Here is a 14,348-nt window from a genome sequence, read left to right on the forward strand (position 1 = left end):
CTCTGCTTTTTTCAGGCATTCTGCTTTCCCACAGACAGCTGCCATTCTGGAGCACATGGCCAAAGTAGTTTGGTGCCAGAAGTGGGGTGCTAGGGCTCAGCATGATGCCACGTGGGTGAAGGTGACCCCACCTTGTGATGAGCCTCCATCCTGTTGGGGCTGCAGAAGGCAGTCAGAGCTGTCAGAGGAGGTGGCAGTCCTTGGAACACCACTGGTAAATCTTCTCCAGGATGTCCTTGCTTATTGCTTCCCTTCCTGGAGCCACCAAGGCTCTTCTGCAATCTCCCTTTGTTACAAAGGCTTCCTGACAGAAGCAGCCAGTGCAGTGTAGGGTGTACCCATGGTACAGAGTTGCAGGAACAGGGCTGTAACTTGAACTATTGGGTCTTCACAGAAATATTTAATAGTTTGTGTTGTTCTTTTCACTCAGTTCTCTCAGGTCTCCCCAGGCTGTGAAAAATCAATTGCTGAGATATAATACTAGAGAGAAGACTTAAAGCTCAGTGCTCACAGTCAGGTTCTGACAATCCTGCTTAAAATAGCAACAACAAAACAATAAGCCCTGAAATAATGAATTGTTGAGAAGGAAGTAGTCTGTCAATCTGTTAACCTACTTAAGGAACAGAAACTTCTGCACTACCTACTTTTCTTGGTATTCCTTTTCTTCAGCAAGTACTTCGGAATTTTTATCTGCTAGAAAATTTGTAAAAAATATTGTACTACTAAACCAGTTAAAAAGAAATCTCAGCTCAGTCTAATATGATAAGTGAGTTTTCTGAAGAAAAAAATAAACAAGGGTAAGAGGAGGTAAGAGGTGGAGTTTTCCAAGAGCTATTACTGTCTAGAGAGTTGCATTCAATGTCTCCTCATCTGTATTTCAAAAGAATTTCCCGCCTGGGTTAGTGACTCACTTTTCAAAGGAAATTTTCATAAAGGGAAAGCTAATGCAATTAGACCTTTGAGGATATTGTAGGTAAATAACTTTCAGCAAGAGTCGAAATCCCTCCATGTTAAGTGACAGGCAGCCACCCTTTCTCTGTTACCTGCTGGGGCTTAGCAAGATACTGAAAGTCAGAGCCCCAGAAAAGAGGAGTTAAACCAAAGCTGCTCTACCAGAAATCTACTGTAACTATGCTGAGTTACCTCATCTGAGACTGCTTCACTGCTTCATATTCCTACTCAGTGAAGAATGCTACATGGAAAGAAGGGCAACCAAGAAAAATACATGCGAAGGCTTTAACTTGCTGTGATATGTGATACCTCCCCAGAATTTGATGATCAGTCACCCCAGCTTTCCTGACTTTTCTAGGTTTGCAAATTTGAAAATGAGAAAAATTAGTCTCCAGATTGATTTCTGATAGATGTTTTCCTGACTAGGATGGCATCAGCAGAGCACTGGGAATTGTATCTCAATGTTTGTTTAAATGGTGTCTTGTCAAACATTGGTCTTGTAAGATAAACTTCATGGAAGTTTTGTTTTCTTTCCTCTCTTCAGTAGGAGTGGTCTTCATACTGGTAGCAAAGAATTGCTGGATTACAACAACACTGAGAGTTTGAAATGTCTTTAAACACTATATTATTTTGTGGAGCCCTACAACCAATTCTTTTATACTCTGCTCTGTAGACCTTGCACAAGCTCTTGAAGGATTCCAGTTCTTGAGCTGCAAAAGCAACTCTTTCAGAGAAATACTGTACTTTACCCCCTGTCATTTCACTGCCTGACCTTCCATTCTTAAGTGCACCTGTGGCTTCTGTCAGTGTTTCTGTGCTATCCCTGGTCTCAGAGAAGCCTGTTAAAGGGCAGGAGTATCACACTGTTGTGCCTTTGAAGGGCTGGAAGCTGGGGACACCGCAAGCAGTCAGTGGGAAGAGGTCAGCCCAGCATTCTAAGTACCAGCAGTGTGTGGTCTGAATACAAGTCCAAGTCATGAGCTAAAGGATGAAAATCCCATCCACATCTCCTGATTACTGGGTTAATGCACTCAGCCATGGGATTAGCCTGGTCCTCCACTATTGTGAGGAAGGTAGCAAATCAAAAGGTTACCCAGGCTGCCTCCACAGCAGAGCCCTCTCAGGCAGCACTTGCTGACCCAAACACCTCTCATGGCCCTCACAAGGTGAGGCTGGAGTGGACTCCAGGCTATCAGCTGTCTTGTGTCAGATGGAGCACACTGCAGTGGAACTTGCTGATCTGAAGTGGGACAGACAATTTAGACCCTGGTTTGTTGACACAATGGTATATCTTTACTGCCTGGGCTCATCATTCCCCTTTTGCAGTCCTCTGCCATCTTGGTATAGCTGACACCTGGAAAAGGAGGTGTTTTGAAGGCTTTACCTGTGCCAGGAGACAGCAGGATGAGAAAATGTATCTTGGCTATCCCTTACACAAAGTATGGCCTATTACCTTTGTGCTTCCTAGATAGCCTCTGTCCAGGTGAGATCCGGACAGGAATAGATCCCTAGTCTGCAGGACCACAAGTGGTGCCTGAAATACCCTGTAGACAATTCAGCCCCTATCAGAGGTGGACACCTCTCAGCTCCTGTCCTGGAATGAATTTCTTCCTGAGTGTGTGTGGAGGACAGACTTGCATGCTAAGGGAGATACTTGAAAACACAACATTAATGCCTTGGACTCTCTTGTGTGAAGCGAAGTACTCATTTCTGCATTTAAAAAAAAAAAGGCATTAATATGATTGAGCCCCTGGGCTGGATTGCTTGGGTGGGTCTTGAGAGCCTTCCAAGTGTGAGTGTCAGAGGCTTTCAGGATTTGAGGGCACTAAGGCAGCAGGATATTTTCTTACAGCTCTGGAGCACCTGACCAACTGGTACAGTGAGTTCCACCTTCCCCTGCCCACTACATAATGGTTGCTTTTCCTTATGGATTATATTTGTCCTTTAAGTTACTGTGATGTGGCACTTGGGAAGTTCATTATCTTTACTAACACTTGGCTAGAGTGAGATGATGTCTTAATTAAGATATAAAGAAAGAATGAAGAAGCTAAGGTTACCCATAGGATAAATTCCCAAGAGTTGATATTTTATGTTTTAATGGGAATGAATACAGGTCCTCTGTTCTTTCCTTTATTCCAGGTAAAAAAAGAGAGAGGGGAGGACAGCAGGAATGACTAGTGCAGTAGATGAGCAGAACAGCAGTAACTGGCATAGGATCCAAGCTGGCACTAACTAGTGAAGCTTGAAGGAATTAATTGGTTATATATGGGCATTGCATGTGCTGAGTCAGTCACTTTCCCTCTCTGCCTACATCACTGCTCTGACTTAGCCTTTCAAAGCATTGACATTTACACTGGCATCCTAATGCTAATAAAGGGGGGGAAATGCCACAAAATCCTAACCAGATTTCCTTTTTCCCAAGAGTAGATTGGCAAAGTTGGGGCAGTAGAGTCTGCAGTGGTGGTAGAAGGTGCCAGTTTATTTGTTGTGTAGTGGAAAGCAAGCGTGTGCTGCTGGTGTAAGAATGCAGGGAAAGAGTAATGGTGCAGATAAGGGAAGATTTTGGAGCTCTGTGAGGTTAGCTCTGGCTGGAGTAACTCCTGGAAGGAGCAGGGATCCCACTTACATTTTTAATTTGAAATAGTTTGAACCAAAAAATCATAGTAATTAGAAAGAAAACTTTACAAGAAAGCAAACTTGTGCGGTTTTTTTCATATTTTAGAAAAGATTAACTGTCTTTCTCAGACACCTCAGGTAAGTTTATCTCACCTCCCATAGATGCTGTAAGATGCAGAATCTTTTCTGAATCTTAAATCCACTCCTTCTGCAGCCAGAAGGAGGGAGAAGCTGTGCAGCATTGCCATCTGAAGGGAGCAGGACATTAGGTAGTCCCAGCCCATCATTTCAGGCAGCTCTGGGTGAGTCAGATGGATCCCACCCACTGCGCAGTTGCAGGCTCTAGCAAAATGACTCACCACACTGTTATGGTAAATAGCAGCTGAGAGTCCTGCCCTGTGCAGATGTAAAACACTTTAGCCTCTCACTGCAGCAACACCCCGGTGCAGTTATTCACTGTGGCCGTGCCAAAAGCTTGGTGGGTTGGTATTTAGTTTTTTTTTTCAGTTGACAGCTGATTTCGAAGAGGGAGACAGGCAATAAAAATGCTGTGAATGGTGAAGGAAATGAGTCTGACTCACTTCCACTTTCCCTTTCACATTTTTAATCCTGTGCAGTGCTGCCTGTGACAGGAGTGGGATTATGCTGGGATTACTGATAGCAGTCTCTGATCTGCTGTGTAGATGGTTTTATTTTCAATCTCTTTTTTTTTAATGAATCTTTTTTTATTTATTTTCCCATTTCCCTTCAGCAACTTCTACCTGACATATTTAAATTGCTACTCTTTCATTCCCATTCCAGCTGCAAGCACATCTCCTCCTTGCAAGTAAATATGTTTTGAAAGGGAGAGGTAGGGAGAAATAAAGTTAACATTGCTTTCCATTTTGGTCTTAAGAAAATAAGGAAAAACTGTGAACATGAAAGGGCTGGTTTTGCAGTGAAACTGTGGTGTCTTTCAGAGGAAAGCACTGGCTGTTTTCATTTTCAGACCCTGGTAGAAGCTTGAGAAAAAAGCAGGTGACACTGAGTTTATGTTAACCATCCAAAGGCTCAGGAGGGGAAATCAAACAGGTTTCATGTCATTAACTGGCAGTCTGTAAACAAGGTAGTTCACATCCCTGTGCCCCAGGTCAGCCTTTGTGTGTACTAGCAAGAATGTGGGAGGGTTTGGGCGGTGTTTGGCATTCCTTGCTGCTTTAAATTGACCTGTCAAGTGGTGTGTTATGAAGCAGTGCCTGGACACGTGGGGCAGAGGGGCATGAATGAACACTCAGGGCATGAAGCCATCTGGAAGAATGTGGTAGGTGTTTGCACAGAACAGTGTTAGAAGGGTACAAGAAAACAGCCAAGAACACCCCTGAACAAGGTGAGGAGCTGCTTACTGCAGGTTCAGGTGCCTGGTTGATGGTCCATGGCTGTCAGTGCCAGAGGCCACTGCTCTGTGTTGGTGTTGGTGTGTCCTCAGCAAACTGTTCTGCTCGAACAACTCAGCTCTCTGAAGAAGATGACTTATAATCCATGTTGTTGCTTTCTTTATTGCCAAATAATTATTAAGAGCGCCGTTTGAAGACAATGCATATTTTAAATATCAAAGTAATATTTTCAGCCCATATCTTTCATTTGGCTGAAGCAAGTTACCTTCTTTGATAGCCTGTGTGCAGAATAGTCTCCTTGTTCTGGAGGTTAGATTGTACCAAACAGGGACAGAAACATAAATATTTACTGCCATCTTTTGGGCAGTGTGGGTATGACTCAGAGAAAGAAGGGGTCAATCGAATTACTCTGCATCTCCTTCAGCTTTGTCAGCTGACTCTTATCTGGCCAACAACAGTTGGCCAAAGAACATCAGTTTTTTAACAGTTATCTGTCTGAGGCTTTAAGTGAAGAGAGGTTTCTAAAGGGAGGTGCTACTTTGATTTGAGCAAACTGATAGATTTTGGGCTAAAAAACCTAAAAGGCTTTGAGCACATCCACCCTTTTTAAGCTTTTGACACAGTGTGTGTTCATTGCTTCAGACTGCTGGGAGCTTTGTGTTTTGCTCTGCTTTAATGCATAATTGCTAGGATTCTTGAAGTCCCACCCTGACCTTTTCAAGAAATAAAATTTCAGTGCTCTTTAGTCTGCAAGAATATTAGAGTGTGAACAATATATATAGGTTTATTTTTAAATGTATATATTTTAGCAAGATAGGATGTGTTGCATCACACTCCTCTGACCCTTTCTTCTTACACAGTGTATTGTTCAGGTGAAATGCTGATTAGGTGACCTTTCCTAATTGCAATACATTATTTTTCATCCACTTGAGGTGTCAGGTTGTATTTTTAATTTCATACTTAATCAAACTTTCAGTCCTGCAGTCCAAGCAGATGCATATTTCCTGCTGTGGTAATAGCCCTTTCCTTGAAACTAGTTTGAATATAATAGCAGCAAGGTACTTCACTCTTTCCAAAAGGCCGTGTCTCTGAGTGGACAGAACCTTCTTTTATTGCAATGAGATAATTTATTAAGGCTTTGTAGGAAGATGAAATTTTTATCTGGGATTCATATGTGTTGCTGATTTAAGTATGATTATCATCTTATCCTTACCATCTGGACCTCCACAATGTGCCACAAGGGAAGAACTTGCTCAATGTAAAACTTGTTTTGTTGTTTGTTGAGGGGGTGGCAGCAGAGATAATCATCCTTCCACTCACTGTTGTTCAGCTTGCATTGAGCAAGCAAAATATGACTCTTTGCTCTTGTCTTGTGTTTGTTTTAGGTGAAACTTCCTTTTCCTGTTGATCAAATCACAGATCTTCCAAGGAATGATTTCCAGATGATGATAAAGATGCACAAGCTAACCTCAGAGCAGCTCGAGTTCATCCACGATGTCCGCCGGCGCAGCAAGAACCGCATCGCAGCCCAGCGCTGCCGCAAGAGGAAACTGGACTGCATTCAGAACCTGGAATGTGAAATCCGCAAGTTGGTGAGTTCTGTACCTTTGCTGCAGCCCAGCTCACCCTCACACTGTAGCCTGCACCAGCAGCAATTCCAGCCCAGACTCCAGGGGGTTCAGTCGGTTTGTACACTGATGAGCAGAATGCCCAGCAGACAGTGCCGTCACATTTTCATGTAAGGGAGTGAGGTGACTGGAGCGAGGCCAAGGGGCTGCTCAGAAAATTCCTCTCACTTTCAGTCATGGTATGGACACTTCAGGTGGGGTTTGTTGTGTTTCATTTTGCTTTGTTCTCTGCTCAAGCTGTAGGAAACGTCATGTGAAAGAGGCAGGGATCTGTTGAAGAAGCTGAGTTACCATCACCTCACAAATGGCAGAACGCCACAAGACTTTGGGTTACTCACTTGCTGCCTGTGCCTGTCTGCTTCCCGTCTGTAACAGGGAGGTGACACTGACCTCACAAGCTGGTTGGGAGGCTTAAATCATCAAGGCTTGTGAAGCCTTCAGATGCCATGCTGCTGAAGCCCTGGGGGGAAAAAAAAGGAAAATCAAAACATTGTTCAGAGTAGTGCTGCACTGATGCAAAACAAACAACACAACAAAGATAAACAAAATAGTGAGCAACTGCTTCCTGCACTGAGTATAATGCACAGTGTGTAGAGGGTGAGTCAGAGGTTCTGCACAGTGAACGAGTGGATGGATCCCCATCAGGCTGTCAGAAGAAGCAGGTTCAGTCTTGGCTGCACGTGCCTGTCGCTCTGCACTGAGCTGGTGGTGGGGAGGAGTTCCTGTCTCTCGCTCTCCAGAGCCTCAGGAGCAGCGCTCTGAGGGCTGGACGAGCAGCCGGGGTGATTCAGCCTTATAGCTGTAGCCTTCACTTGAAAATTAGTTTGAGTTAATTGATTTCGTGCAATCCTGTGACATTGCCATTATTGTCTGATATAGTAAACTATAGACAGACAAAATAAAACTTTTAAGTCCTCTGCCCAGCACAAATATGCATCTCAGGGGAATTAATGAAGGGCATATGAGTGGCCTTGTGGGCTTGATCCACGCTCAATTTGAGGAACCAAAAACCATTTGAGGTTCAGGATTCTTCCCAAAAACAAGTTGACATTTCTATTTAGCAAAGGGGACTTGAATATGTGGCAATATGCAGTGAGTGAGCCAAGCAGGGAAGACACCCCACTGGACATGTTTGCAAATAGTGAAGGGCTGGTGGGTGAAGTGATGGCTGGATGCCTTCTTGGGCACAGTGATCACAAAATGATGGAGTTTTTGGTTGCTGGAGAATTAAATAGGAGGGTCAGTAGAGCTGCCACCTTGGATTTCCAGAATGCAGACTTTGGCCTGTTTAGAAGACTGGTTGGGAAAATCCCTTAGGAGGCAGTACTGAAGGGCAGAGAAGTCCAGGAAGGTTGGACATTCTTCAAGAAATAAATCTTGCAGGCACAAGAGCAGGCTGATCCCCCATGCAAAAATATAGGACACTGGAGAAGACCAGCATGGCTGAACAAAGAGTTTCAGCTGGAACTCAAGGAAAAAATGGAGTTTATTATTTTTGGAAGAAGGGGCAGCTATTCAGGAGGACTACAAGCATATAGTGAAGTTATGCAGAGAGAAAATTAGAAGGGTAAAAGTCCAACTAGAAATTAATCAGGGTGCTGCTGTAAATGACAATAAATAGTTTTTTAAACAGACAAGCAACAAAAGGAAGGCCAAGGAGAATCTCTATCCTTTATTGAATGCAGTAAAAACATAGCAACAGAGAAGGAGGAAAAGGCTGAGGTACTTAATGCCTTCTTTGCCTCAATCTTACTCAGTAGTAAGACTGGTTGTTCTCTGGGTACCCAGCCCCCTGAGCCGGAAGACAGGGACAGGGAAAAGAATAAACACACAACACATGACCACTGGAAATTCCTTTGTTTTCTTCTGTCCACTTTGTGATCAGCAGCTTCCAGTCTCATGAATTACATAATGGTGCTGTGGTTTAAGGGTTTTTCACTTGGCTGGGTCTTGTTTATGAAAGACCCCTTTTCCCCCTGTAGTTACTGTAAGTCACCCATCTTCTTGACACAGATGGTTTCACAGCAGACAGTGAGTGAAATGGTTGTATCCTCAGAGTTTGATAGGTAATTTTTTTTGCCTGCTTTCTCTCACTCATTCATCTACCCACTCACATTCCCTTTTTTCCCTGCAAACTCGCAGCATATTCTCCTCCATAATTCATCATCTCAAGATGTACTTGAGCATCTGTTTATTTTTTTATTATTTTTGTGCTTTCTTGATAGATTTATCAATATTTTAGCAGTTAGTTCTTTTCATGTGTACTGCTCTCTTTCACATTCACACAGCTGCATGCTTCCAGTGTGGGCTCTGCACCCAGGGCAATACTATCAGCTGTCAACAACCACCCATAGCTGGATTATCTGAGTTGTGGAGCTTTCACACCTCAGATGCTGAGACATCTTGGGTTTAGCAGTGTTACTAGGTGAGATACGTGGCTGCGCTGCTTTTGGGGCCAGCTCAGCTCTGGAAATAGTTCTGGTACTCTACAAAATCTCATCTTCTCTCTCAAGCTGTGTGCCCACCTGCCTGAGACAGGAGATGCAGCAGGACCATCCCAGCCAGTCTACACTGAATCAACACCGTTTTTTAGAGGTGAAACCCTAGGCTGGGTTCATAAAAATATCTGTGTTAGATCAAGCCCAAACCACTAAGCACAAGAACATAAGAAAACAAGCCATGGTGCAGGCCACAGAGCACACTTAGATCCTCTCTTCTGAATAAACTCACCTCTCTCAGTCATAATGGACCTCCAGTGGGTGCACCCAGCCTAAGCAGCCAACCTGACAGTTCAAGGGCGAACCAAACACCAGCAGCTCATCCTCACTTCAGGAATTAACCTGTTTTCTTGCTGATTAGATGGGAAATGGCACTTCTCCCTCAAATTGTTTTGTTCAGAGTTCTTTTATATCATCTGTCAGGCAGCCTTAGTTTATAAAGGGAACAGTTCTGTGAGAATAACTTGGGATTCTATCCTCTTCCAGTTCAAATGTTTTTCTCCAGATGTTTCCCAAATTCCTGTCCACACAGGCCATGGTGGTCAAATACTTGATGTCTTTGTGACTTTTCCTCTGGCCGTATGAAAACAGGTGTGACACATTGGTGCTCTTGGATACTGCTGCATATGTATTGTATTTGCAAGGACCCTCGTGGCAGAGAGGAATGATGAATCTGACTCCATGTTCTCAGAAGGCTAATTTATTATTTTATGATACTATATTATATTAAAGAATGCTACACTAAACCATACTAAAGAATACAGAGAGGATACATACACAATGCTAAAAAGATAATACTGAAAACTCGTGACTCTTTCCAGAGTCCTGACACAGCTTGGCCAATGAGACAAAACAACTCACACCAGAATCCAATAAAACAATCAGGTGTGGGTAAACAATCTCCAAACACATTCCAGACGAGCAAAGCACAGGAGAAGCAAACGCAATAAGAATTGTTTTCCTTTTTCTCTGAGGCTTCTCAGCTTCCCAGGAGAAAAATCCTGGGTGAAGGGATTTTTCAGAGAATGTGAATGCCACACATATGTGCCCAAAGTGAGCAGGCAGTGGATATCCCTTCCTCAGTCTAAGATGCCTCCTTTCTTTTTCAGGTGTGTGAGAAAGAGAAATTGCTCTCAGAAAGGAACCAGCTGAAAGCGAGCATGGGAGAATTGCTAGACAACTTCTCGTGTCTTTCCCAAGAAGTGTGTAGAGACATGCAGAGCCCGGAACAGATCCAAGCCCTCCACCGATACTGCCCCGTTCTCAGACCCATGGATCTACAGCCGGTCACCACCATCAGCCCCGCCCCAGCTGGTGTGGAGCAGAGCCTGGTGAGCTCCCAGTGCGTCGGGGAGAGCATGCAGTGCTGCTCGGAGCAAGGCTCGGTGCAGCTGGGAGCGCCCTGGCTGCCCAACAACATCTCGGAGAATTGTTCGGCTGGCGCGGGGTTGGATGGAGCCGACGCAGGTACTTACCCCGAGAGAGAGCTTCCACCTGAGCAGAGCAGCCAGACGGTCACGGTAGACTTCTGTCAGGAAATGACTGATAAATGTACAACTGATGAACAACCCAGGAAAGATTACACCTAGTGACTCGTAACCTTAACGTTACACCTGGTCAGGTGTTCTTCAGTCAGCCAGTGGCAGTGTTCATTTGTTGTCTAGAAGAACGTATTTGGTGCACACTACAGTGGTCTTAGCAGCAATACTGTTTTTAAGTATTCCCTCCTCTCTACAAGCAGGAGTTCTCTTCACAATGGTGCTATCCCTTGCTCAGGCAGGGAACGAAGCAGTGGCAACACTGTCTGTTTTTGTATGTTATTTCAATCTTAACAGGGATGGACATAACACCTCTGAGGACCCAACCGCAGCTTTTTTCTCAGTGGCCCATGTCACAAAACCCTAACTCAGGAATTTCCTCTGAATGTTCAATTTTTCATTGAAGACAGCTTCTTTACACATCAAAGTTTTATAGCTAAACTGTACATATTATATATAATATATATAAAATATATATATCCATATGCAAGAGTCCCTGCATGCCTCAATTTTCTCATCCTACAAACTGGAAGCTTTCATTTCTATTGTACAAACAAGTTCCAACATTCCTTTTTGTCTTTGATGCTAGAACTAGTTTGGTAACTTGTTACATGATAATTTTTTCCTCAGTTCGCAGTTCAGCAATAGCATTCAATTTGTACTTATTTATAAAACTTTAATGTCGGAAACTTATTTGAGATTTTATTATAGACAATTTTTTTTGGCACAGCCATTTCGTGCCACTTGAGCAATGTGGAGTTATTTTATTTTCTTGCAGATACTGTACAGTAATGGTCAACTTTGCCACTTGCACTGAGTTTCTGGTCAAACCTCTTTTCATAAATGAAGTCATGACTTCAGAATAACTTGAGTATATGGTTTTCTTTGCTTTATGGCTTAAAGGAAATAGAAAATTTTTATCTAATAGACAAACACTCAGGAGCTCATTATGTAGTAAAAACAGTCTTGCCAAATACTGAATTCACTATACAATTTGTAAAGAGAATCTGCTTGAATTATTTTTATATTTAGACTTCTTTCTGTTTCACAAACCAAGTTTAAGTGCTGTTAATGATGCTTTTGGAGTCTTATAGGGGAAAGTATATTTCACTCTTTAGAGAAAAGTGTATTTGACAACTGGATCAATTCATCAAATGTTCCACGAAGTAAAGCAAACAGAGATCATGTCAATATACCTGGGGGCTTTTTCTCCAGCCCCACTCTGCATCCTTTACTCATGGAAGCAACTGCTGCTCCGGCTAGTCCCCAGAGCCTGACCTCAGCTGTCCTCAGACGTTACCTGTTCTCCCCACCAGACCCAAGTTGCAGAGCTGGGTCTGGTGAAGTTAGTGACGCTGCCTAGGTAGGCAGAGTTGCAGGATCATACCCCTAGTTGTTGACTTTGGCTTCCTTACGGAGGTCCAGCTAGCACTGTATCCTCTAAGAGCAAAACATACGTTTGCCAACACCCAATTTAGTCACTTACCATCAAATTGTTGTGTTCCAGGATCCTCTCATCCTGCAGCATTGCCCTCAGCACAAACTGCAGCTAAAAGAGCACTGTCTCAAAGGAGACTACTCAGTGAATTGGCTTAGTTGTAACTGTATTGGACTTGTATCTTAATGTTGACTCATGTTATGACTGTGTGAGACAGCAGCTTTCCAAGCATAACATCTGTATGTACAGTGTAGACAGAACAACCTCCTAATGCTTTTTTTAATAATTATTACTATTCTAAGTGTACTGAGTTTTTATTTTGTGGTTCTTTGCCCTTCGTGTGCCAGGTTGTGTGGCTTTATCGACGACAACTGTCATGTGCTTTATTGGCTGATATTGTTTGTTCTCGCTGAAAAAAAAATGACCAGCTGTTCACACCTGTTTAAAAAAAAAAAAAGTGTGGGGAAGCAGCTTCTCAGAAGCACTAAGTGACAGTGTGTTCTTCTGTGCTAACGTTTACACTAGAGGTGTGCACTGGTGGTTTTTTGAGGCACTCAAGTAGATCAGCATCTTGAACCCTGGAGGAGGAATCAGCTCCCTCTCTCCACTTTCTTCCATCTTCAGACTGTGCTCATGGACTGTCGCCCACTCGCCACAAAGTCTTGCTTTTATCCTCCTCATGCAAACTATTGTAATTGTAGCCAAGCTACTGAGGAGGAACTGCATATAGCATGTGCCATGTTTGTTGAAAATACTTTTTTTCCCCCGCATGTACAAAGAAAAACTAGTATATAATGTAGGAGAATATTTATGTTTAGGTATTAATCATTACTGTACAAAATCCTTTCCTTTAAATGTTCAAAAATATACAAATGCCATAAATTCCTAGTTCAGACGGTTGAAAAAGGGGGAGGAGTTGTCCTTTCTTTTTAAAAGAGCTTAACCTAAAAATATCTGAACCCCCTCCCAACTATCCTTTGCAGGTAACTTCACTGAGAAGCTCTTTGGTGGGGGGGTGGGATTTGATTTTCCTTTGAATTTGTTGACGTTGCAAAGCAGTTCTGTGCTTCGCAGAGAAGTTTTGTTTCTATGAGACCATGGTGAAAGCTAGAATTTAAAACTAAATGTGAATCACATTATAGAGTCATAGCTACTTGGGGTGGGGGGGGTTGGGGGTGGGCGGGAGGGAAGGGTCAACTGACACAGTATTTTAAAGATGTTTTTCTGTTGCCTTTTTTATTTTTAAGTGACCTCCTATATATATGAATAGATAGAATGTTTTATGGTATAAAACCAAGTTTTAACTTGCTTCCTGACATGAAGATTTACTCTACTAACAACTCATGTGCAACTGGTACTCTTGACCTCATTCCGACGGTTTAAAAAACCCACCCACACAACCCATTGCGCTGCAGCTCTTAGGTTTGACCTGGCCTCATACTGGTGCTGGGTCCCTTGATTTCCTCTACCTTGGGAACTGATATTTAAAACCACTGCTCAAATAAGTGTCTCTTCCTCAACCTTTCTCTTGTCTCTCTCTTTCCCTCCCCTGCAAGCTTTTCTGGATGTTTGATTTCATTCTTTCTCATTAGAAGTGGCTGATTTTGTGTCATTGCTTCCTATATTTACATGTATCATGGTTTTTCAGTGGGGTTTTTTTGGTGGTGGTGGTGGTTGTTTTTTGTTTCTATTTTGTTTTGAGGTTTTTTTGCTATTTTGAACCATGTGGCTTTCAAAGCAGTTACTGGGCTAACGTTTAAAGGAAAATACTGGGAGAATTAGTTTCAGACCTGGACATCAGTTTACATACCCGACCGTTCTTGTCTCACGAGGTCAAACCAATGACCACAAAACATCATTGGAAAGAGCGAAAAAATATCTGACTGCAGAATTCTAAGAGTTTGGCCAGTGGTCACTGTGATCTTAAGAATCTCTTTGCATTTGTCAAAGAGGATACATGCAGCATCTCTCCTGCTGGGCGTTGCTTGGGAATGGCATGGTGAGACCCTATCTCCCCTCTGAGCACTGCTCTGCTCCCATGGGCACGTGAGTCCTTGGAGCTCTGTCCAGTCTGTAGCTAGTCCTCCTTTTCCTCTGCCATTGCTATACTTGTATTGCCAGGAAACCTCATTTCATTTAGGCTTGTTATGCTTTGTCAGGTGAGTACTACACTATATAATGTGTTTGTTTCTCTGCGTTCTCTGGGGGTGCCTTGAACACAATTAAAGCTCATTGCAAGCTGATTCTGGAACAAAAAGGTAGTGAAAAAATAAATTTATAAAAAAAAGAGTGAAAAGAAAACAGAA

The 14,348-nt window shown here is 43.0% G+C and overlaps 1 protein-coding gene across 6 annotated transcripts in view; it reads left to right on the forward strand.

Moving 5' to 3' along the window:
• Positions 1–13,188, forward strand: part of BACH2 (BTB domain and CNC homolog 2) — a 183,450-nt gene extending 170,262 nt beyond the window's left edge. For all 6 annotated transcript variants that reach the window (XM_064707286.1, XM_064707285.1, XM_064707289.1 and 3 more), the window contains 2 exons: positions 6,326–6,532; positions 10,176–13,188. In XM_064707286.1, the coding sequence (XP_064563356.1) occupies positions 6,326–6,532; positions 10,176–10,655 (687 nt within the window). In that variant the 3' untranslated portion in view covers positions 10,656–13,188. The remainder of the gene's footprint in view (positions 1–6,325; positions 6,533–10,175) is intronic.
• Positions 13,189–14,348: the final 1,160 nt, after the last annotated feature.

This window comes from Zonotrichia leucophrys, chromosome 3 (assembly GCF_028769735.1).
Source record: "Zonotrichia leucophrys gambelii isolate GWCS_2022_RI chromosome 3, RI_Zleu_2.0, whole genome shotgun sequence".
Classification (NCBI taxonomy): Eukaryota; Metazoa; Chordata; class Aves; order Passeriformes; family Passerellidae; genus Zonotrichia; species Zonotrichia leucophrys.